This window comes from Panthera uncia, chromosome B1 (genome assembly GCF_023721935.1).
Source record: "Panthera uncia isolate 11264 chromosome B1, Puncia_PCG_1.0, whole genome shotgun sequence".
Classification (NCBI taxonomy): domain Eukaryota; kingdom Metazoa; phylum Chordata; class Mammalia; order Carnivora; family Felidae; genus Panthera; species Panthera uncia.
Window position 1 is genome coordinate 105,845,907 of NC_064811.1, and position 25,615 is coordinate 105,871,521.

The 25,615-nt window shown below is 36.6% G+C and overlaps 1 protein-coding gene across 2 annotated transcripts in view; it reads left to right on the forward strand.

Annotated features, from left to right (window-relative positions):
- The first annotated feature begins 3,168 nt into the window (after positions 1–3,168).
- Positions 3,169–25,615, forward strand: part of HSPA4L (heat shock protein family A (Hsp70) member 4 like) — a 51,374-nt gene continuing 28,927 nt past the window's right edge. Inside the window, exons 1-7 of one of the 2 annotated variants that reach the window (XM_049631152.1) lie at positions 3,169–3,187; positions 4,426–4,623; positions 16,706–16,763; positions 18,484–18,624; positions 20,574–20,696; positions 24,086–24,185; positions 24,544–24,677. In XM_049631152.1, the coding sequence (XP_049487109.1) occupies positions 4,517–4,623; positions 16,706–16,763; positions 18,484–18,624; positions 20,574–20,696; positions 24,086–24,185; positions 24,544–24,677 (663 nt within the window). In that variant the 5' untranslated portion in view covers positions 3,169–3,187; positions 4,426–4,516. Of the gene's footprint in view, positions 3,188–3,666; positions 3,766–4,425; positions 4,624–16,705; positions 16,764–18,483; positions 18,625–20,573; positions 20,697–24,085; positions 24,186–24,543; positions 24,678–25,615 lie in introns of those variants that run through there. The other variant, XM_049631153.1, reaches the window with a different exon arrangement.

Consider the following 25,615-nt stretch of genomic DNA (forward strand, 5'->3'; position numbering starts at 1 on the left):
CAAAGAAAAAAAAAAGACAAACTCATGATTTTCAAAAGAACAATATTTAGGGGCACTTGGGTGGCTCAGTCGGTTAAGTGGCCAACTTCGGCTCAGGTCATGATCTCGCAGTCCGTGAATTCGAGCCCCGCGTCGGGCTCTGTGCTGACGGCTCAGGGCCTGGAGCCTGTTTCAGATCCTGTGTCTCCCACTCTCTCTGACCCTTCCCCATTCATGCTCTGTCTCTCTCTGTCTCAAAAAATAAATACACGTTAGAAAAAAATTAAAAACAATATTTAGTCTCTTCAATAATAATGGATGCCAAAAAAATAAGGGAAGGTAACTGTCAAGAATTCTATACACAGCTAAATTATTATTCAAAAATTAGGTTAAGAAAAGATTTTTGAGAAGAACAAAAACATAAGTTCAATCAGAGACCTTTATTTAAAGAATTACTGAAAAACTGAACCCAGAAAAGAGTGGGATACAACAAGCAACAAAGTAAACAAATTGGTAAATATATTGGTAAACCTAAATTAGCACTGGCTACAAAAGAGTTTTTCATGGGAAAAGTGACTTAACTTGATGAATTGGGGAGTAATTTGGCCTTGTTCTCACTTTTCTTGAGAGCCTACGCACATTCTGGTCTATTCCTCCTTGGATTTTTAGAGGGGCAGTCTATCTCCTTCTAGATAAATCTGCTTAATTCTGGGGTGCAATAATCACAAGCCTATAGATGCATACATTTCTGTAATGTTTTACCAGTATTCATGCTGATATTTTTATATCTATTGCCTGTTCTTCTATCTCAGTTGTTTGAAAATTCAGGTAGAGATTCAACTAAAATGGCATCTGGAAGGAAATTTATGACTGCAAATACATGTATTAAAAAATAAGAAAGACTGAAAATTAATGAGCTAGGTGTTAAACTCAGGAGATCAGAAAAAGAACAAAGTAAACATAAAAATATAGAAGGAAATAATAAACAGAAGATGAAGTAGAAAACAAAGACATTGTAACAAAGCACCAGTGATAGGAACCAAGAAAAAAAAAAAGATTCAAATAAACAATATTAAGAATGAGAAAATGGAGGGATGGCTGGGTGGCTCAGTCGGTTGAGGGCCCAATTTCCACTCAGGTCATGATCTCACTGCTCCCAAGTTCGAGCCCTGCCTTGGACTATATGCTGACAGCTCAGAGCCTGGAGCCTGCTTCAGATTCTATGTCTCCCTCTCTCTCTGCCCCTACCCTGTTCACTCTCTCTTTCTCTTTCTCTCTCAAAAATAAACATTAAAAAAAATGAAAAAAAAATGGACATATAACTGCAGAAAAGATTTGCAAAACTCATAAGTGAGTAATCAACAATGATAGCAAATGTGAAAACTTAGACGGCACGGTAAATTTTCTGTAAAAACACAAATCAATATTAATTCAAGAAATAATAGAAAACATAGACTATAACCACTAAAGAAATTTAACCAGTGGTCATAAGCCTCATAAGCTCAAGGTCAAAATGGTTTACAGGCATATTTTACCAAAACTTTGCAAAAGAATAAAGAGAGGAAATGTCTCAACTTCTATGAGGCTAGTATAATCCTGATATCAACAAGATGAGTAAAGAAAGGAAAATCTATTTAAAATGCAAACATTCTAAATAAAATAAGCACAAGCCAAATCCAATAGATCTAAAAATAATCAGAATATCATAACGTAACTGGTTTATACCAGGAACACAAGGATATTAGAAAAATCTATTAATATTCACATTAACAGATTAAGGGAAAATAAAAAGATCATACCAATAGATAAATAACCTTTGTTAAGTTTCAATGTCCACTTAGGAGAAAAACTCTTAGCAAACAGGAAAAGAGGATAATTTTAACTTACATCAAAAACACGGAAGTATTTGTTAGGCACAAGATAAATATGCTTATCACTACTGCTCCTATTCAACATCATATTAGAGACTTTCAACAACATAATTAAGAAAAAAACAGGTAAAGGATTAAAAATGAAAAAAAGATTAGTTATGTCCTAGGCCACATGATTCTATACACAGGAAGTCCAAGAAACTTTACAAATACTAGATTTATGAGAGTACAGCAAGGCTGCTGTATATATGGATCAATGTAAATAAGTCAATATTCCTATATTCTAGCAATGGCTAGGCATAACTTCCATTTTTTGGCCTTTTTGGTGCCAACTAAGCACTATTGTTATGCTTACATTATTTAATAAAAAAAACAACATAGTAGGTGTATTTGTCTTTAACAGATTTTGAACCTTGAGTGTTAAGTCATTTGGCAAGGTCCTACCACTATAAATTAGGTGAGCCTGGGACTACAATCCAAGTCTATGTGACCCCAAAGCTTGTCATGCTTTTAGCCACTAGGTACTATGATTTCCTCCTAGTAATAGTAAAGAGTGCGATGATAACCCCTTGCTCCTGACCTCAACTATTTCTTTTTAGTATTTTAAATGTTCTTTAATAGAAATAGAAAAATCATTCCCACATCCTCAAGTTTTACAGACAGCATAGATAAATGGTCCTAGGGGAGTTTCAGGATAAATCTGGAATAAACCTAGACGGTAGTAGGCTCAAAAGGATGATGGCAGAAGAAGCAACAGAGGAGGAAAGGTAGAAGCCATGAGACGCCCAGTACAGCTGGGGGCCCAGGGTTCTTTTGGGGGCGGCAGTACCGAATCCCTACTCTGCTCCCACACTGCCTACTGGGAGGCCGTTCCACCCAGTTTGGCAGCGTAGAAGAGGACCGAGGACGCCGTCAACTGGGAGCTACACATTCTCCTGTGTGCTTGTGAAATGGGAGAAAGATGTGACTCCTTAATATAAAAAGACTGGTTTCAAAACAGTACCATACATTCCAGTTTCCTTAGTATTACCGTTGAAAATGGACTTCATGTTCCTCTTAGCAACAGCAGCTGGAGCTATATTCACAGTTGCTGCTGCTGCAGTCGCAGCATTGATAGTAGTAAAAAGTGTAAGTTTTTTAAAAAAGAGAACAAGTAGGAACAAGAAGAGTATTAAAATATCTGGTAAAAAATCCTATTTCAAGAAGGAAACAAATAGGAAACAAGAAACATACAAAGAATTGGGTGAAAAGGAACAGGGAACCCACGAGGAACTGAACAAGAAGGAACAGGAAACCCACAAAGAACTGAACAAGAAGGAACAGGACAGTAAAACTCCGTAAGTGTAAACTATAACTTGATTAATTTTCAGATAGACAAAAGATGCAGACCAAATGAAGGCAAGCAGCTGGACCACACTAGGCTCTTTTTCTGCGGACCAAAGGGCAGAGTATGGAGGGAAGGCACAAGTTTGCCTGGTGTCATAGTGACACACAGCCGTAAGGTCACTTTCCTGTAATACTGGTTTTCCCAGGTGAGGGTTAGTGGAGGAGACCGCATCTTTATGATGGTGTAAAGAAGTTACATGAAGGGAAAGTTGTCAGTGCGCTCTTGTTTCTTGGCCTAAGTTTGTTCTTTGGCATTGCAGGCCCTGGTAAGCAAAAATAAAACCCTAAAATTTGTTCAGCTGCTTTCACACAAGAAACTGCAGCTAGTGAAATGAAAAGGACTCCTTTCTCCCCCACCCCGTGAGCGGCAGCGCCCCTGGAGGCAGGTGAGACAAGGCGGCCGCCGTGCGGCACAATGGGCGCCACCTCACAGAGCCAGGCGCGGCGCGCGGCAGGACCTCGCGAGGGCCAGACTGCGAGCGCAGTGGGCTGGAGACACATGGGCCCCACGGGGCGGCGAGGCCGACGGGTGGGTGCTCTGGCTGTGGGTAGCCCTTCTGTGGGAAAGAGAGAGGAGGCGGCGCCAGATCAGCGCCTTCCGGCCTGCGCTACCGACTTCGGGCAAGCCTGGGCATTATCCAGCCACTGTAATTAGGCGTGCCCCTAGTTGCCAAAACAACCCAAAAGGGGTGCTTCAAAACACACCGGCAAAGCGCGGGGCCGGGAGACTGCCTCTTACCTAGCCCAGCCGCAGTGCTCCCAGCTGCCGCGCGACGGCGAGCAAACTGCCTTCGCTTCCCCTCCTCTCCTCCCTGATCCTCCCCGATCCTACCCGCTCCGCCTTCTCCCTCCCACCCCGGGCTGCCTCAGCCGCCTCCATTTTCCAGATCTTTCTCGAACCCGCAGCTCCTCGGGCAGCCGTTGCCCGAGTACTGACGGAAGGGGCCGAAGTCTAGGCGGGTAGCAGCCTCGGGCGCGGAGAGGAGACTCGCGCACCTCCCTGGCTGCCGAGCGCGCAGGCGCAGACGTATGTAACTGCCGGTTGGAGGCGGCCGAACCGCAGTGGAGAGAGATCGAGGCGGCGGAGGCAGCGGCCAGGGAGGCCTTCATCTCCGCCGCTGCTCCCCGACGCACTGTCCTAGATTTAATGCGTAGCGACTTCGGGTTGTTTTTCCTTTGCTTCTCTTAGGAGTCCCAATTCCTGGAGCAAGAGCTCAGAAGAGGACGCTGTTCCCGCACAAGAGGCTTCAGCACAAGCACCCCGACGATTAGGAGGCGGGATGTCTGTGGTTGGCATTGACCTCGGCTTTCTCAACTGCTACATCGCTGTAGCAAGGAGTGGCGGCATCGAGACCATCGCCAATGAGTACAGCGACAGGTGTACTCCGTAAGTGTCTTGGCTTGATCATAACCCCAACCCTAACAAACGTTTACTCCAGACCCTACGACGTAGTCCTGCCTGCTGGTTTCTTCTGATGCGCGCCGAACCTTGTGATGACAGGTGCAGCCCATCAACTGCAATCTCTAGAGACCGCAGGTTGGCGGGCCCAGGTGGGAGTCGGACTGCAAACCTGCTTTTCCTTCAAGGACAAGGGTCTTAACTCGCATAGTTCTCGAATCACCATTCTGTAACCACACACGCCCCCATTACCCCTTCCCCGCCTCTGTTCCCCAGGCCTGCTTAGTTTTGGGGGATTGGTGCGGAACCATCTCGATATCCTGAACGAATTTCTGAAAAGATGTCTGGTTACCTTTAGTGGGGTTTGCCTGAGATTATCGGCCGCGGGCGGGCAATTCCCATTAGCTGAGTAAAGAATTCTTCGTTCATTCTGCCCTTTCTGCTTTCCCCGTGTCTTTCTGCGTGACAGCTTTCAGAAAAGTAAGAAATAAAAACTTAGACTGCACACATCAGAAAGATGAGTTGCAGCGTCATCTGGCATTTATTTATTTATTTATGAGAAGTTGTTAAGGTGTGCGGCGTTTTCCCCCAATGCCCTTGAAAATTCGGGGTAATCGAGCCGATTTCCAGTGGCGTATTGTTAATGATGCATTAATAGCAAGGGAGTGAGGGATGGGAGTTGTTGGCCTCCTGTGTTGGTAATGTTAGTCTGTTAATGGAAAGCGGTGCAGCTAGAACCTATCAAAAGCGTATTTGTGCAGAATGAATCGTAGAAGGATCAGGAGGCTGTCCTGTATAAACATGACTGTGGAGTGATTCTTTTATGAACAGTTGATGAAAGACTTAGGAGTGGCATTATGTCATGGAAACATGTTTCCACATGTTCCATTGTTTCTCTCTTCGAAGTTTGTTGGCAAAGGATAATTAGACAAAGAATAATTAAGACAGGAATATGAAAAACTAGCCTTTTATTGTTGGCTCCTGTTACCCGTAGTTTTATGAACAAACCAACTGTTCATATCTTACTTTGTGTGGAAAAGTAAACATTAATTAGACTCTCCAAAATGTAATATTTATGTAAATATAAGACTAATCTTAAGATCAGTGTTAAACTAACCCTTTAAAATGATAAAATTACTATACTTTTATGAATAATTAAAAAATGTCAAGGAGATGTTGAAGAGTAGCTTACTTGAAGCAGTATGTGCTTTGGTTTCTTTCAAGAATATTCCAAAGGGTTTTATACCATCTTATTCTAGATACATTTATTATGTTCTGTGCATGTACATCCATGTAAAATTTGCATGTTTAAATTCTCAAATATGAGCATAGTACTGTTACAATGCTTGCTTTATTTTACATCTTTTTCCAACCTTTATGCACAATGAGAGGCTGAGGCAGTAATTGTGAACTCATTTATGACTTCATGTCTGCCAGATCTTGTTTAGCACCACAACAGATACAGGCTGCCAGAAAAGAACCAGTAAATTCCACTGTCCTCTTTCAGCAGAGTAGAGGTTTAATGGGGACAGTCTCTGGCTTCAGGGACTTAGCCCGTGGAAAAAAAGTGACGGGTAGGATGAACATTCCCCTAATCCTTAAAGCCTTATCCTAAAAGATCAGAAACTGGAACTGTAAGACGTACTGTATTTCCGAGTTCAGATGTCTTAGTAGTGAGTCCATGACCCTCTAAAGAACCTGGCCAGACTTAACAGAGTGTTCTTTAAAAATTAGGGTGCTCATTTTCATATTCTAGAAGTCTCTTTACTACTATTCTTAAGCACATTGGCTAATTCTGTGTGGCTGAGGTTTAATATGATATTTCTGATCTGTGTGTAAGAGCCACTACTAATATCTAGAATGAACCAAATCCAAATGAGAAAATCGGTCAGGTGGAAGTTTTGTATTCTTAGCTTGCATCAGCAACTCTGTCCTTTTTCATGGCTGTGTACTGTTATTCAGGATCTTTTGTTGCTGAACTAATACGTCACTGTAGTTTGTTTTTACACTGTATTTACTGTGGAGCTTAAATTATTGAGTGAAAACATAGCTTTTCCAGATACCTGGACCTTTATTTATTGAATACTTATCTTGCAAAAAGCATAGCTATTAGATAACCTGTAACTTTTCTGAAACGCTACAGTATTTAATGTTACATATAAACTAGCTCTTCAAAAACTTTTTTTTCTATATTCCAGTTGCTGACACCAAGGTAGTGAGACATAGGTATTTCCAGAAAGAGGAAAGGAAAGAATTTCTTGCAGAAAGAAGAAGGAAGTGTTCCATTTAAGTTATTTGGTTTTGGCATTTATACTTTTTTACATTCGTTTCATTAACAGACTTGATTATGTATGTATACATGGGAAGCTCCCGTGTATAAACCAAGAAGGACGGTTTAATGGAAAAGATAATTAAGTTTTGGCCTACAATTAAGGGACCGAGAACAAGTAATTTAACCTGTTCTTCAGATTCCCCTTCTGTAAAGGTGGAATGCTTGTACTCGCTGCTCTTCTCCTCTTGTGCATAAACTGAAGAGGGAGAAGGAAATTAACATGCATAAGTTAGAGGAAAAAATTAATTTCAGAACATTTTCTTATTTAAAACAAGTACACATAATAGTACATGTTCATTGTAGAAATACAGGCACATTATGGGGCGCCTGGGTGGCTCAGTCGGTTAAGCTTTCGACTTCTGCTTAGGTCATGATTTCACAGTCCATGGGTTTGAGCCCCACATTGGGCTCTGTGCTGACAGCTCAGAGCCTGGAGCCTGCTTTGTTTTCTGTGTCTCCTCTCTCTGCCCCTGCCCTGCTCTCACTCTGTCTGTCTCTCAAAAATAAATAAACATTAAAAAAAATTAAAAAATAAAACAAAAGAAGTACAGGCACATTAAAAGACGAAAGTAAGAATTGTAATTCCTCCATCCAGAAATAAAACTTAGAGTATTTTCTCTGTGTTTCAAGGATAGATTATACTTTATAGCCTGTTGGGTAACCTCTTTCTATGTAAAACATATTTCTATACCATTAGTTTCAGTGTTTGTATAATCATTTCTTTAATCCATCCCTTTTTGGACATTGAGGACATTTTTTAATAAGCCATACTGCAGTAGCTATTTTGGAACTAAATTTTTTAACCTTTAATTCCTTCAGATTCTTAGAAGTAGGATTACTGAGTATGCACATTTTTAGATAAGTTTGTATTATTCAATTAAGCATATAGATGTGGGGATTGGAATTTCTATCCCAGGCTTAATTATATCAAAGTGATTAGTTTCTTACAGGGGAAAAGAAAACTGCAGCCAAGAATCCTCATTCACTATTAGATTAAAGCACATAATCAGCTAAAACACTCTGCCTTTGTTGATAATAGTGATTGCTATGTGCCAAGCATTGGGCTTCCATTGTTATACATGCTACATCAATTCTCTGTGTTTGGTAATACTAGCTTTTTTTTTTTTTTTTCCCTCCTTCATAAGAAGCCTAAAGCAAACTTAAATGTTTTGCCAAGAACTTGTAAGCAATGGAATGGATTCAGTTTCAGGCCTCTTTGACCCCAGAACCTCAGTGTCCTCCATTATCCATTGGCATAAGGATTGTATATCCATATTAACATAATGAGGAATAACGAGCACATTATTTGGCTGAGAAGCATCTTTGCTCTAATATCAATAAATTCATCAATTTTTGGCTAGTTTCTAAGAAATACTGTTTTAAAATGCTTTAATATGCTTTTAAGTTATTTTAAGAACATGTAAAAAATCTTATTTCGTTTAAAAAATTCATAAAATTACACAACACAAAATATGTTAGTACAAGCATATGGGGGAACAGTACGGAAGACAATAAACTACAAACAATGCATATTTCTTGTGAGTAGAATTAAGGAAGATGTGCTTTTAATACATAGACTGTAATGTTTTGAATTTTTATGAACCTATTTTACAGTAAGGAAAAGTGAAACTATTTCAAGAGATTTTTGTTAAGTGTAGTTTATATAAATTCTATATGATCAGAGTTCGTATCTTGTTTTCTGGTTTTCTGTCTTCCTTTTTCCCTATTTCCCTTTATCAGTGTATGAATAATCTGAAAATGTAGCAATATGTTATTTATATGTTACATTGAGACGTCTTTTTCAATGTACACACGTAGAAATCATTTACTTTGGGGTATTAAAAATAAACAGTTTTATACGTAGGAAATGCCAAACTCCAGAGGTTAATGGTAGATAGTTGGGTAGGAGGACTTTTTATGATGATAGCAGTTGTTGGGGATTGGGAGGGAGGGGAGGCTTTTACATTTTATTTAAATACTCTTTGTACCATATGAATTGGCTTTGTATGTTTTACTATGAGCTTATGTTAACTTTGATTAAAAATATTTTAAATGCAAACCAGAAAGTAAATTTCCTTTGTCTTTTCCCAACCACCTAGTAAACTTCAGTGTGTATGTTTCTAGGTTTATTACAAATGTATGAATATGCATACATAACTGGGATGTTTTTCTATTTGTTTTTTAGCAAAAGTAGAATTACATTATATTTTGCAATATTTTTTTCAGAATATAGTGTGGACATCTCAAACTTGTGCATTTGGGTCTAATTTACCTCATTTAAAAAAATTTTTATAAGAAAGTTCTTATTAAATTTCCAGTTAATGTACAGTGTAGTATTAGTTTCAGGTGTACAATTCAGTGATTCAGCACTTCCATGCAACACCCAGTGCTCATCACAACTCTTAATCCCCATCATCTATTTAATCCATCCCCCCACCCACCTCCCCTCTGGTAACCCATCGGTTTCTTCTTTGTAGTTAAGAATCTGTTTCTTGGTTTGCCTCTTTTTTTTCTCTTATGCTCATTTGTTTTGTTTCTTAAATTCCACATATGAGTGAAATCATAACGGTATTTGTCTTTCTCTGACTGACTTGCTTAACATAATACTCTCTAGCTCCTTTGGGTAAATACCTGCTAGTGCAATTGCTGGGTCATAGGGAAGTTCTATTTTTAACTTTTTGAAGAACCTCCATACTGTTTTTCAGAGTGGCTGCACCAGTTTGCATTCCCACCAACAATGCAAGAGGGGTCCCCTTTCTCCACATCCTCTCCAACACCTATTGTTTCTTGTGTTGTTGATTTTAGCTATTCTGACCTAATTTACCTAATTTATTTAAATGGCTGTACAGCATTCCATTGATGCACTACATTAGTGGACATTTCAAATTGTTATTTTGCTGTTGACAAAAACAAAAATTCAATGAATACCTTTGCCTTTTTTGTTTTTAATTGTGCTGAGAGAAGTGGAAAGGCAGATGGCTCATACATTAGCATGGCCAAAGCTAGGACTGTAAAATTTTTTACTATGAATATTTTCAATGATAAAATGAGTCTCTAGTTATTGCCTTGAATTTGTGGGTGAGAAATTCTGAAAAGTTTCTAGAAGGCAAGGAATGATAAGTACAAATTACATATTATCTATTGTGAGTTTAAGGTGTTTAACATGCTATTGGTAGTTTTTAGTATGTATGTGGTCACTACAATACAGATTAATCAGCATAGCTGTGTTCTGATAAAGCTTTGTTTACAAAAACAGGTGGCAAATGATAATTTGCAAATCCCTTGTCTAGGCATTCGTAATTGAAAGAACTTTAAAATTATTGTGCATTGCTGTTTAGAATTTGACCTGTTGAATTTTAAGATAATCAGCTTTTCAGTTAAATATATCTTATTTAATATGACTAATTAGCTTTTTAAATATGTCTTCCTATGTATAGTTGACCCGTGAACAATATGGGTTTGAACTGTGCACGTCCCCACTTAATGTGGACTTTTTTTGACAAATACAGTACACTACCATGAATATATTTTTTCTTTCCTATAATTTTCTTAATATTTCTTTTTCTCTAGCTTAATGTAAGAATACAGTGTTTAATACATATAACCATATAACACACAATATGTGTTAATCAATTGTTACCACTAAGGCAGTAGGTTATTAGTAGTTAAGTGGGGAGTCAAAAATTATACATGGATTTTCAACTGTGCAGTGATTCAGCACCCCTAACTCCCTCATTGTTCAAGAGTCAACTGTAAGTGTTCATGTGATTTCTGTTAATAGTTTCAAGTTGTGAACCAATTTATTTATGAACTAGGTACATACACTAAAAGCATTTGGAATTAAATTTTTATTTTTTATATGTTAAAAAATTTTTATCCGTTGACCATATTGAAAGACTGGAAAGTTTTTGTTATTACTAAATCATATATGCCTAGGAGTCTTATTTTTCTAAGTAGCAAGCTAGAAAGCAAATGGCAACCATAAGTTCTTTTGAGAACATTCCTCCCCCACTTCCTTCTAGGGCAGTTTTTTTTTTCCAGATAGTTAACCTTGGGAAATAATAACCAGATGTTTTCTTTACAGCAAAACTTCTCAGATCTGTTAATTTGTTTATAGGCATTGAAACATTCCAAGGAAAGAATGTTTTCCTCAATTTATTTGAACCTCCAAGGAATTATATTCCACAGAACAGTATTTGGAAAATGATGCTATAAAGCAGTGGTTCTCAGTTAGAGATTTTGCCTCTTAGGGTACATCTGACAATATCTAAAGATGCATTTTTGGTTGTCTGGGAGTGAGGAGTTGGGGGGATGGGGGAAGGGTGCTACTGCCATCTCAGGAGCCCCTGATTTAAACCAGTTGATTGCCCTCTCATATCATCATTAATTCAGCCATTGTTTTCTTAGCATGTGCTTGATAATAATTGTGATCTTAGGGAAATTGGCAAGGGAAAGCTGAAAATTTTTAAAATAGGGCTATTTTTTAAATCAAAGTGGTAAAATCAAGAGGCTTTGAATTCTTAGTGGAGATTGACAAAGAAGTAAACAAATTTAAAGAGAATGGACCTCTTAGGTGAGAATGAGAAGTCTCATAGTCTGTTGACAGTATGTGTTTTCTCCAACCTGATTGGTTTTGGCCTTATAAAAATAGACTTTATAAGAGAGAAAGAAAGTTAATCTTTAGTTTTAAGGGAAGATACAAATACAGCTTTCTTAAAGTAACACCTGTCATTTGGTTTTTATACCCCTCCTTTGTTAAAAGTGACATAGGACATTTAGTGACATAGGACATTTAGACATTGTTTGTTTAGAATTTTTGGCATTCTCTGAGAATCTGGGACTACCGCTAGAGTGGCAATATCACATTGGAAATTAAAGATTTAAGGGGCACAGTGCCTGGGTGGCTCAGTCGGTTAAGCGTCCGACTTCGGCTCAGGTCGTGATCTCGCAGTCCGTGAGTTCAAGCCCTGCGTCAGGCTCTGTGCTGACAGCTCCGGAGCCTGGAGCCTGCTTCAGATTCTGTGTCTCCCTCTCTCTGACCCTCCCCCGTTCATGCTCTGTTTCTCTCTGTCTCAAAAATAAACAAACATTAAAAAAACAAATTAAAAAAAATAAAGATTTAAGGGGCATCGTAAACCCTGTATTTTTTTGTTTGTTTTTAGGTATAAAATGGAATTTCTAAAGAGTTGAAATAAACCATAGAAAGTATAATATAAATAAATTATTGTGGTATACATTTGGGTAAACTATTGAATATTAAACTATTGAAACTACTTTATAAAAACACTTATGTAAGCTGAAGTGTGGTATAATGTGTTTATTTCCCTTGGTGTTAGTAAAGTCAGGTAAAAGTTTTGAGAGATACTAGGTATTTTTATTTTTCTGAAAATATTTAGCAAGTATTTGTTTAATGATTGCATTCAAAAATCTTTTTGAAAGAAATTGAAGGAATTTGAAGCCTTTTAGCTATGTGAGGAAGGTTTTCTGCATATGGTAACTGGGTATTTTCAAGCTATAACATTAAATTGTTTCAACTTTAAAGTTGTTTTTTAACTTCAGAGAATAATAATGGAAACTCACTGTTCAGTTTTTCTGTGAAGTGGTATGTGTGCAGCATAGTTCAAAGAATCTAGCACTTAGTAAATTATAGTTGAATCAATGTTATTTGATACTAGCGTTCTAACAGAAGGTAAGTTCTTAAAAATCAACTGAATAAGATTTTCGGTACACTCAAGTGATGGTAGCCTAGTATTGAAAAATTTTAAATGTTCATAAGTGTGTCCAAATAATGGAATTGAGAGAAAGACAGATTATAATAAAGTAGTCTAAGAGATGGCAAATCCATATTTTCTCTGATGAACTGAAGGATGGAATGCCAACCATCCACATAGATAACCATATTGGGTATGCAAAATCTCTTCTGTTGGGGACTATGTTGAACTGAATTATTTGGAAGATGATTTGCTTGGATGTCTCAAATGTACCTCAATCTCAGCATATCCAAATTAGCACTTGTGATGGTCCATCCTCAAACCTGTTCTTCTCACAGTGTTTTCTGGCTCATTAAATGGCACCCTCTGGGGGCACCTGGGTGGCTGAGTCAGTTGGGCATCTACAACTTTGGCTCAGGTCATGATCTCGCAGTTTGTGAGTTCAAGCCCCGTGTCAGGTTCTGTGCTGACGGCTCAGAGGCTGGAGCCTGTTTTGGATTCTGTGTCTCCCTCTCTTTCTGCCCCTTCCTTGCTCACATTCTCTCTCTCTCTCTCAAAAATAACATTAAAAAAAAATTTTTTTTTTAAATGGCACCACTCTCTACCCTCGTATGCAAATGAGAAACTTAGACATTAGTCTTGATACTTGCCTCTTCAGAGCTCTTACCTGTTTCGGCACTGTTCAGTAAAAATGTTAGCCACATGCATAAATGTTCTAGTAGTTACATTAAAAAGATAACAGGTGAAATTAATTTTAATATATTTGATTTAATTCTATATATCCAGAATCTTATTTCCGTATTTTAAAATCAATGAGATATTTTATATTTTTATTTTTTTTAATTTTTTTTTTTAATGTTTGTTTATTTTTGAGACAGAGACAGAGCGTGAACAGGGGAGGGGCAGAGAGAGAGGGAGACACAGAACTTGAAACAGGCTCCAGGCTCTGAGCTGTCAGCACAGAGCCCAACACGGAGCTAGAACCCATGAACTGTGAGATCATGACCTGAGCCGAAGTCGGACGCTTAACCGACTGAGCCAGCCAGGTGCCCCTATATTCCTTTTTAAATACTAAATCTTCAAAGTCCAGAGTATGTTTTCGCACCTAAAATAAGTACATTTCAAATCATACCAGTCACATCACATGTGACTAGTGGCTACCATATTGGACAGTGAAGATACAGTCTGTCACCAAGTCCTTTGAGTTTTACCTCCTAAGTATCTCTTAATTCCTTCTCCCCCTGTCTCAACTGCCATCACCCTGAATAAAGATTACTGGTAACTTCTAGCCTTTGTCCCATCAGGTCACACTGTGGCCAAAATGATCTCTGCCAAATCTCCTTTACTTCCACCCCCTTATCATTTACTCTTCCTCCAAATCTCATCATTTCCTTGGGTAAGCCTTTCCTGATCCTCCTCCTCTAGGTCAATTCTGTTACCTACTGTTTTTTTGTTTTTTAAGTTTGTTCATTTATTTTGAGAGAGACAGAGACAGTGCTAGCAGAAGGAGGGGGAGAGGGAGAGGGAGAATCCCAAGCAGGCTCTGCACTGTTAGCACAGAGCCTGATGCAGAGCTCAAACTCACAAACCTCGAGATCATGACCTGAGCCTAAACTAAGAGTTAGAGGTTTAACCAACTGAGCCAGACAGGCACCCCTGTTATGTACTCTTATAGCAGTATGTATACCTTCTGTTGTAGCACCTAGTTTACTTTCATTTGTGACTCTATAGCACTTGTAAGTTCCAAGAGCCAAAATCACGATTTTTCCCCCTCTAACAAGAGTGCCAGGCATAATTACTCAACCAGAATCTGTTAAATTAACTAAATGAACTTAACTGCCCTCCTTTAAAATGCAGTAGTCCCCAATATAACAGTGTATTGTTCAACCCTTAAACACTGTACTGGGGGCGCCTGGCTGGCTCAGTCGGTTAAGCATCTGACTTCAGCTCAGGTCATGATCTCACAGTTCGTGGGTTTGAGCCCCATGTTGGGCTCTGTTCTGACAGCTCATAGCCTGGAGCCTGCTTTGGATTCTGTGTCTCCTTGTGTTTCTGCCCCTCCGCTGCTTATACTCTCTTGTCTGTCTCAAAAATAAATGTTTAAAAAAACAACAACACTGTTCTGGGATTTTTTTCCTTTTTTTTTTTTTTTTTTTTTGTCTTACATATGGGTAAGAAATGTTCTTTTCATTGTTCAGAAGACTTTAATGAATTCCCTTTACCTACTGAAATAAATTTCAAATTTATAATCTGTCATTTGAGGCCCTGTGTAATCTAATCCTGAAAGTATCTATCACAATGTCAAATGAAACTGCCAAGTTGTATTCCCCCTAGTCTCTAAATACGCATTACCCTTAGGAGCCATCTTTCTATTCATTCAATAAGTGTCTTTAGTATATTGCCAGATAATGATCAAAGCCAGTACTATACAGTAGAACTTTGTATTCTACTGTATATCTTTTTTGTTCTGTGTGTATTCTGTTCTCTGTATACCCACTGGCCACTTATGCCTGTTAAGCCCTTGAAAGTTCGCTGTTGAGCACTTGAAATGTGAATAATGTTGAACTGAATTTTTTATTTTGGTTAAACTTTACTAGCCACACATATAGCTAATGGCTGCCATATTGGATAGTGGAGATCAAGGGAATGGGGCACGCATTATCTGCCCTCATGGAGTTCATGCCCTATCATGTGGCAATATAGTCAGTAAATAAATCGTATCAGATGGTGATACATTTTGCAGGAAAATAAAATTGGTAAACAGAGGAGATGTATATGTTTGGGAGGAGCAGAAAATGTTATTTATAGAAGATAGGAAAGATGTTAATTATAAGCTGATGTTTAAGCAGAGACCTGAAAAAAGTGAGAGTGAGTGCAAGCCATATGGGTGTATTTAGAAGTGTTCCAGAAATAGAGGACAGCATGTACAAAGGACCTGAGGAAGAAGTGTGCTTGCCCTATTCTAGAAATAACAAGGAGACCAGTGTACCTAGACTGAAGCTACAGGGTAGAGCAGCCAAGGACCAGACCAGAAAGGACTTTATTGGCTGTTGGGGACACTTAAGCTTTTGCTTTGTGAGACAAGACACCATTGGAGGATTTTCAGCAGGGGAATTTCATGACCTTAGTCTTTAAATGGATCACTCTGGTTATCATATTGAGAATAGATGTATACTTACATACCAGAAATGTCCTTTTGAACAAGACAGATGGCTATTAAAATGTTTTGTCTTTCAAATCTTAATTCACAAATCACCTCTTTTACTTGCTTTTCCTAAGCCTAATCATATAGAAGTAATTATTCTTTTTTGTTAGTGTATCACAGTTCTATATGTTGATTTTTTTCAGTAAACTATAAATTCTCCAGCGGCAGTGATGGTAGCTAGTATGCCCACAATGCTTGTAAATATTTATTGGTTGAGTGAATAATTACCTGTAATTACAACTAAAATCATAGAAACACTTTCTTGAATTTTAACATGAAATGATATTTTGATGAAAATATTGCTCTACATTTGCCTTAGAATTATATCTAAATACAGTAGTTAAAAAATAGCAGTGATAGTGTTCAAAGCATTGTCTATATTCATTTAATCCTCACACAACCCTGTGAGTAGGTATTATTATCATCATTATCTTCCAGATGGGAAACAGCGACAAATAATGGTTAGGTAATTTCTACAAGATTATAGAGCCTGGATTTAGATTCATTCAACCTGGCCTTATTGAACTCAGTTAATTTTTTTAGTAGGTCATAACCAGTAGAATTTGAAAAATAATTTTGGGGGCCAACATAGCATCTCCAGGTATTAGCATTTATTCTGAAAATTCTAACCTTTATTCTGACCACTGTTCCATTACTTATGAAACAAAAATATGCAAAATTCTGATGTTCATTAATCTATTTTTAGAATATACATGATTATGTTAATCCATTTAATTCATTTTTTCATAAGGAGAAGCAGAATAATGGCATATTAATGTAAACCTACACTGAAAATAAACTTTGTGTTTTTCTCCCATTTAGGGCCTGTATATCTTTGGGATCGAGAACTCGAGCCATTGGAAATGCAGCTAAGAGCCAGGTAAATTGTTAATGTAGATGTTTTGACTTACAGGAAGAATTAATGGAATCTTGGTAATTAAGCTTCCACTTTATGTAGTTAAGAGTGAAAAAAGAGGAAGGGAAATTGGACAGACCTTGATGTCTTTGTATTTTAATAGATATATTTTGCTTTGGGGGTTGCAAAATATTTCTTAAATTTTATTAAAAAGAAAAAAAAGTCTTTTTAGAGTTGTGAAGTTAGGATGTTACTACCCTGTGACACCACTTTTTCCCTGTATGGTCACTTTTCTATGAGGTGGTATCCTATCTAGTATATACACTTCAATAAGTAAATGATGTCTTACTGCAAAAAGAAGGTAGGAAAGATGGAAGAACTAATTTCCAGAGTAACCCAATGTAGCTACTTTACATGGAATCAGTTTATTCATATTTCTAGGCTTCTGAAGTGTTTGTAAGTGGAACATTTACTTTTAATTTTCCTTATTACAGGTTCATTTTCCTTGGACTTTATTTCCCTAAACCAAAAGCCCTTAACAATTCCTTCTTACATTTTAATGTGTACCTGGGTTTTTTCCTCATAAAATAACTTTGTTTAATGGGACTTTTTTCCCTCATGACTTTGTAGGAGTAATTAACTCCTTTATCTAGGAATTTCTGCTTAAGATTTTGTCAAGGTTGTCTTCTAATTGGCCTATATATGAAACTGTTTATCTTCTCTTCCACTTTCATACTGTATGTAAACAAATGTTGAGTTTGTTTCAAAATGACTTCTTCACTGAAGTTTACATTTCATATTCTGTTTGATCTTCTAAGTGTATGATTGATATCAGAGTCTCTGCAGAAAGCAAACTAAAGTTATTCCTGTAAAGAGACCAATGTGGTAATTGAGCATCCCCGTAGCATTTATCTCGTAATTGAAGAGCAAGATCTATTTGGCTTTAACTAAGAGGACAACAACTGGATCTCAGTGATATTCTATAGTTTGCACTACATGTTCTAGTTAAGAAAAAATTACTTTCCTAAAATATAAGCCATTTACAAATTAAGACACTTTAATTTAGCATCATGCTCCATAAAAGAAGTTTAAATTTACTAGCCTTGGAGCAGTTCTCAACAATGAGAAATTTCACAGAGAAGAAAAGAAAAATGGTGCAATAAGGAAGACAGTTTCAATAAAAACACAGTAATGAAAGTGGAAGGAAATAAAAAGTACTAATTCACTTAAAGCAAAAGTGTTGAGGGAAACCATAGAGATGAGTTGTAGATTGATTTTCACTGTATTATTTGAAAACCTTTACACTTTTGTTCTTTCTTTTTTGAAAACATTAATTTTGAGTCTACATTCCTAGGATAGGATAATTTGAGGGGCAATAGTTAAGATGCATACATTCTTTAAAAATTTTATTTTATTTTTGAGAGAGAGAACATGAGCGGGGAAGAGGGGCAGAGGGAGAGACAGTCTTAAGGAGCCCAATGCAGGGCTCAATTGCAGAACCCTGGGATTGTGACCTGAGCCAAAATCAAGAGAATCCGATGCTCAACCACCTGAGCCATCCAGGCACCCCTAAGGTGCATACATTCTTACTGTATAATTTTACTAGTAGCTGGAAGGCAGATAAATGAATGATTGTGTGTAATTCTAAACTTAAATGTGTAGAATTGGTGGTTTAAAAGTATAGCATAGTGTTCATTTTGCATTCATTAAGTAATTGATAAAGAAAAGTGTTTACTGTCAACAGATAGTCACGAATGTAAGAAATACAATTCATGGCTTCAAAAAGCTTCATGGGCGATCATTTGATGATCCCATTGTGCAAACTGAAAGGATCAGGCTTCCTTATGAGCTGCAGAAGATGCCTAATGGAAGTGCAGGAGTTAAGGTAAGCTTTATATTCCCAGAGTACAAACATATTTAAATTCAAGAAAACAAATACAATATTTCCTATTTGTAATTTAACTTTTTTTGTCTGGACACAGTACACGTACCAAGGTATAGACAGTTTTTGTTGTAATCTTTAGTGAGTGCAAAAAAAATTCTAATTAGATAACCTTTTAAATCCAAACAGTACTTTTATTGTCAAGAAAAAATGATCATTATTTAGAGAACTTTTAGAAGTGAACTGTTTTCAATTTCAAGCGATAAAGGCAGAGGCATAAGTGATTTAGAAAAATAGACCCCAAAGCTATATTAATTGCTATATTAAAGCAAACTTCTTCAAAGTGAGAGATGGATTCTTGGTTTTTAATTCTACATCCCGAGACAGTAAGTTATAGATTGGTTAACAAAACATGTTTCTGTTGATTTTTCAAAAACAAAATACCTCAAAACACACAGAGTTACCATGTGACCCAGCATTTTTACTTAGTTGTATACACCAGAGAATTGAATGATATGTGCACACAAAAACTTGTACATGATTATTCACAATAGCATTATTCGTAATAGCCAAAAAGTGGGAACAACCCAAGTGTTCATCAGCTGTTGAGTGGATAAAGAAAATGTACCTATACAATGGAATATTATTTAGCCATAAGATGGAGTGAAGTACTGACACATAATTCATACAGATGAATATGGCACAAAATATAACACACATAGATTGTGCTGCTTGAGAGAGAAGCTCTTCGTAACTCTTCCAGAGTTTAGTGTTTTGGTTTTTTTTTTTTTTTAACGTTTATTTATTTTTGAGACAGAGACAGCATGAACAGGGGAGAGTCAGAGAGAGGGAGACACAGAATCTGAAGCAGGCTCCAGGCTCTGAGCTGTCAGCACACAGCCCGACGCGGGGCTAGAACTCACGGACTGCGAGTTCATGACCTGAGCCGAAGTCGGCCGCTTAACCGACTGAGCCACCCAGGCGCCCCTGGAGTTTAGTGTTAATAGAGTAAAATTTTGTTCACTGAGGAAACAAGTTACAGGACAGTTTTTTCCTCTGTAACTGTAGTTATTATATGGGTTCCAAGGTAGCTTTTTATTGCTTATAAATTTATTATTATTTTTAAAGGGTTTGATTACTTAAAGCCGTACGTCTTCCAATATTCCTTTGTTAAGCACTGTAAAGTTTCCTTTCATGTGCTTAAATGCAACCTACTCTTAAACCTATGTATAAGATGAAGTAGTTATTTGGTCTAAAAAAAATAGTAAAAATTTCATATATATATCTAATATTTAATTTTATTTTCTAATATTTAATTTATTTACTCCCAGAAACTTTGGAATAATACATACTTTATCTTTTTTTTTTAAGTTTAATTATTTTGAGAGAGAGAGAGAGAGAGAGAGAGAGAAATCCCAAGCAGGCTCCACACTGTCAGTGCAGAGTCAAGCAATGGGGCTCAAACTCACAAACTGTGAGATCATGATGACCTGAGCCAAAATCGAGTCAGATGCTCAACCGACTGAGCCACCCAGGCATCCCTCTTTTATTTAATTTTTTTTAATAAGAAATTTTCTTTTTCCTTCCTTTCCCTAAAATTGTAAAACGAAAGCTTTCATTTTAAGCCCAGGAAGAGTTCTGACTTTCAAAAGAAAGATTATTTGATCTTTTTCTTATTCATTATGTGCTTGGAAAGTGAATAAAAATTGCTTTGTGAGAGGTGGGGATCTAACACAGGAAGACATTTTTGAAAACAATTTGTTTAATACAATCTGTATAAGGCACTTGAACTTTAGATATAAGAGGTTGTAATATTAGAATAATCTTTTCAGAATATAACTTCCGTGGGCAAAGACTACCTTTTTTCACTTTTGTTTATCCATCATGTATAGAGTAGATGTACATGTTGGATGAATAAATGCCTTAATAAATATCTCAACTTGTGGTTTTAGGTGCGGTACCTAGAAGAAGAGAGACCTTTTGCAATTGAGCAAGTTACTGGAATGCTGTTGGCCAAACTTAAAGAGACTTCAGAAAATGCTTTGAAGAAACCAGTGGCCGACTGTGTGATTTCAGTAAGTTTTACTTCAATAATGAATACTTTTAAATCACACTTTCCAATATATTAATTTTATGTTGAAATATTTTTCTTCCCTTTTCTTTACTCTTATTTAGTAAATAATCTATTCTTTTTTTAAAAACATTTTTTTATTATGTTTATTTTTGAGAGGCAGAGAGACAGAGTGTGAATGGGGGAGGGGCAGAGAGAGAGGGAGACACAGAATCCAAAGCAGGCTCCAGGCTCTGAGCTGTCACGCCAGAGCCCGACGCGGGGCTTGAACCTACACACTGTGAGATCATGACCTGAGCGCAAGTTGGACACTCAACCGACTGAGCCACCCAGGCGTACCGTAAATAATCTAAATCCATTTTTATTTTTACATTTTAAAAAGCCCACCTTATTTGATAAAGTTTAGGATTGGGTTTCCCCTAAAGTCCATTGTGATAATGAGCGAATCTTAAAACCTATGTATGTGATTAGTGACTGCTATACTTGTCCCACTTATCCCTAAGAATCTTTCCTGGTCGCCATTAACTTCTCACCTGTAGGGACCTTAACATTTTATGGCAAAGTTGAAAATTTCCAGCTAGGTATTTGAGATAATATATGTTCTGTATCAGAAAGAAAAATTCTTTTTTAAAAAAATTGGATATATTTAACATGTTATACTTTCAGAAATTTTGACATGCTTACACAAAACCATCATCAATCACTATCAGTATAATAAATATTTATCACTCCCCAGAATTCCCTTGTGCCTTCCTTAAAAGAACAATTGTTTACAGATAAGGCGTGCAACATGATGCTTTGGCACACATACACATAGTGAAATGATAATGATTACTGCAGTTGAGCTAATTAACATACCCATCTCGTAGTTTTTTTTTGTTTTGTATTTGGTTTTTTGGTGGCAAGAACACCTGAGATGTACTTTATTAACAGATTTCCAATATATAATAACAGTATTACTAACTTTAGACACCATGGGCTGTACATTAGATTTCTAGAATTTATCTATATAACTGAAACTTTGTACTCTTTGGCCAGTATCTCCCCATTTCCTCCACCTCCTAGGTCATAACCACCACTCTACTCTCTGCTTCTGTGAATTCAACTTTTGTAGATTCCACATGTAAGTGAGATCATGTATATTTTTCAGAAAGAAAAGGTCTTTTTTAAGGGATTTCTTCAAACATTTCATCATTTACTCTATCCCTTGAGATCCTATTATATATTGATAACTTTTTTAAGTTACTTGTCATCACCTAAATGTGAATGTATTCTTAATACTATTAACTTTCACTTTCACTATGAAAGTTCAAGAGTCTAATGTTACCAGAAAAAAAGAACCAGATTATGAACTCTTCAGTGAATTTAGTAATTAGATTTTTTTATAGGGATTTAGAACTTTTTTGAGAGAAAAATAATGGAGTTTAGTATTTCGTTTTCCAGCCATTTAGTAATAGCAAATAATAGTTTACCATTGGCCAGGCACTGTTACAGGCACTTAATGTGTATTAACTCATTTAATCCTCAGAACTACTCTGTGAGGGTAGGATTTTTAAAAAAATTTTTTTTAATGTTTATTTATTTTGACAGAGACAGTGTGTGAGCAGTGGAGGGGCAGAGAGAGAGGGAGACACAGAATCTGAAGTAGGCTCCAGGCTCTGAGCTTTCAGCGCAAAGCCCTATGTGGGGCTCGGACTCATGAATATCATGAGATTATGACCTGAGCCAAAGTTGAACACTTAACCAACTGAGCCACCCAAGCACCCACAGGATAGGATATTTTTAACTCTAGTTGTACAGGTGAAGAAACTGAGACACAGAGATGTTAACTTGCCCCAAATCAACAGAGCTGATAAGTGGTAGAGCCAGAAATCAAACCCAGATAGTTCATTCCCAAGCCTCTGCTTATAATTTTTCCATTACACTGCCACTTGAAAGTATGCATCAAAGTGGTATCAGTTTTAAAAATACATCTTAAATTCAAATCCATCCCTATTAACTATACTTGATAACATTTTCACATCAGAAATTAGTGTCAGAAGAGAGCATTATGAACTTCTCAGCCATTATTTACTTTATAGTTGATGCAGTAGACCCATTGTGAACTGCACCAGGGGAAGTATTTTCTGCTTTATGCACTACTATATCCCTAAGTGGCTAGAAAAGTATCTAGTACGTAAGTGCTCCATGAGTATTAAATGAAGCCTGTGTTATAATTTAGATTTTTGTCAGAAGGATAATACAAAAATCAGGATAAACAAGTTTATTGAAATTCAAGTTCTTTTCCTGTTGTTAATAGGAGTTAAATGAAATTTCTAACTTCATAAAGCAATAAAATTGGAGGAGACAATTTACTTAAAATTGGAAGAGCCCCAAGTCATTTTATACATGAGTATACTTAATTAGCTTCTTAGAAATCTATCTGTAGACACAAATCAAAGACCTTCTTAGTTTGATAGAACTAGGTAAATCTTTTTAATGTTTACTTACTTTGAGACACAGAATAAGAGACACAGAGCAAGACACAGAGCAAGCATGGGAGGGGCAGCAAGAGAGGGAGAAAGAGAATTCCAAGCAGGCTCCGAGGTGTCAGTGCAGAGCTTGAACGAAGGAACCATGGAGATCATAAGCCAAAATCAAGAGTCAGATGCTTAACGGACTGAGCCACCCAGGAACCCCTAGAACTATGTAAATCTTAATTATAAATTTGAGTTTCAGTTTATGTTTTAATAGTAATATAGTTAATGTTTTTTGTTGATTTTAAAAGAAACGTATGTTCCTTGTAAATCTCCTGCAGTATAGTTACCCCCTCCTTTTGAGATCATAGCCATTGTAAACCTTTGGGTATTGTATTTTTCTGAGTAGCCTATACCTACACAAAAATCATGCTACACATGTCCTTTTTTCTAATGTAGTATAGCTACTGTTCCATGACAATTCATATCTGCCTGATTCTAACAGCCACGTAGGATTCCGTTATATGGATTTACCATGATGTAGTTAATCAATCTCATTTTAATAGTCTTGGGTTTTCAGCCTTTCATTGTTAAAAATGAACCAACATATTTTTTTTTCATAGAGCCAACCAACACAAGAAGGATTTATTGAACATATTTGGAAACACTGCATTATTCCATCTTATTAATTGCTTTAAATTTGTGTTCATACTTTAGGTCAACACTTGATAGTATAGAAATTGCCAAACTTTAAAAAAAAGAAAGAAAGAAAACTAGTATTTTTTTCTTGTTTATTTAAACTAGTATTTTTTTCTTATTAGAACACCATTCTTTGCCTTAAGCTGTAAATTTTATTACATTTATTTTACATTTTTAATTGATGAAATGTTTAAAATCTGTTACATCAAACTAATATATTAGTGTTTTAAAATACCAGATTCCTAGCTTTTTCACTGATGCTGAGAGAAGATCTGTGATGGCTGCAGCCCAGGTTGCAGGTTTAAATTGTTTAAGGTTGATGAATGAAACTACAGCAGGTGAGCACTTTGGAATTTAAAATCACTGTCAGAAAAATACCGTTCTAGTTTTTTCTAATTAATATAAAACATTTCTCTTTCTTTTAACTCTATTATGTACTAGTTCCTGTAACCTTTTGTTTAGGAGTACAGTATTTTGGCAGAAGTTAAACATGTCTTCTGTTCGCAATAAGAATCATCTATGTTACAGAGTTATGGGTAGAAAAGAAATAAAAATCAAGTGATGAAAAGTTAATTTACCTTGAAATTAATATTTATATTCTTCTGTGTGTTAAAGTGCAACATCAAAGTGACTTATATCTTGTTTTCCATGTGATTGCTATCTTGACATTAACCTAATTTCTTTGTTCTTACACAGTGGCACTAGCATATGGAATTTATAAACAGGATCTTCCCCCATTAGATGAGAAACCAAGAAATGTAATATTTATTGATATGGGACATTCTGCCTACCAGGTCTCGGTTTGTGCTTTTAACAAAGGAAAACTTAAAGTAAGTAAATAAATGATTTGCTATGTATTAAGTTTAATGGTTAAGAGCATGTAAGACTATATAGAGAACCTTAGTGCGTGAGTTTAAATCCTGGCTCTGCCACTTAAAAATTGTGACCTTGAGCAAGTTACTAACCTCCTTAAATCTCAGCCTCTACACTTAAGGGGATAGTACCAGTAATTTCCTCAGAATTTTTGAGGACAAATGAGTTAATATATATAAAATGCTTAGAATGCCGTAGAGTATATCCTGTAATATGTATTGGCTATTTTTATTGTCAAGGTGTTAAGCAACTATCAGGGAGCATTAAGTACACCCTATCCATAAATACATTTAGGAAACACTTTCTAAAATGATTCTCTTTGTTTTTGTAAACCTTCCTATCCAAGAGTTTTAATCATAAGTTTCTGTAGTGTGCCATTGTTCTAGTGCTTACCATTTTATAGTTTGTATTTATTTATTTTTTAAATGTTTAATTTTTGAGAGAGTGTGCATGCACACGAGTGGGGAAGGGGGAGAGAGAGAGAGAGAGAGAGAGAGAGAGAGAGAGAGAGAGGGAGGATCCTAAGCGGGCTCTGCACTGACAGCAGAGAGCCATATGCGGGCTTGAACTCACAAACTGTGAGATCATAACCTGAGCCGAAGTCAGACGCTTAACCAACTGAGCTACCCAGACACCCTTCTATTTGATTCTATATTCATTTTTATGTTGATTATCTTATCCATACTTACGTTCTCGTTCTCTCTCTCTCTCCATTTATTCACATGTATAGAATTTACTTAGAAGATGAACTGCTTTGGATTATCCAACACCTTTTAGAGCCTTTTGTCTCATAGTTTATAGTAACATCCTTGTAAAAACTTGAGAAAACTCAAGGGAAATGACTCATAATGAATTAGTAAATTAGTTTAATCTTTGGTATTTAGTCTTGAATTTT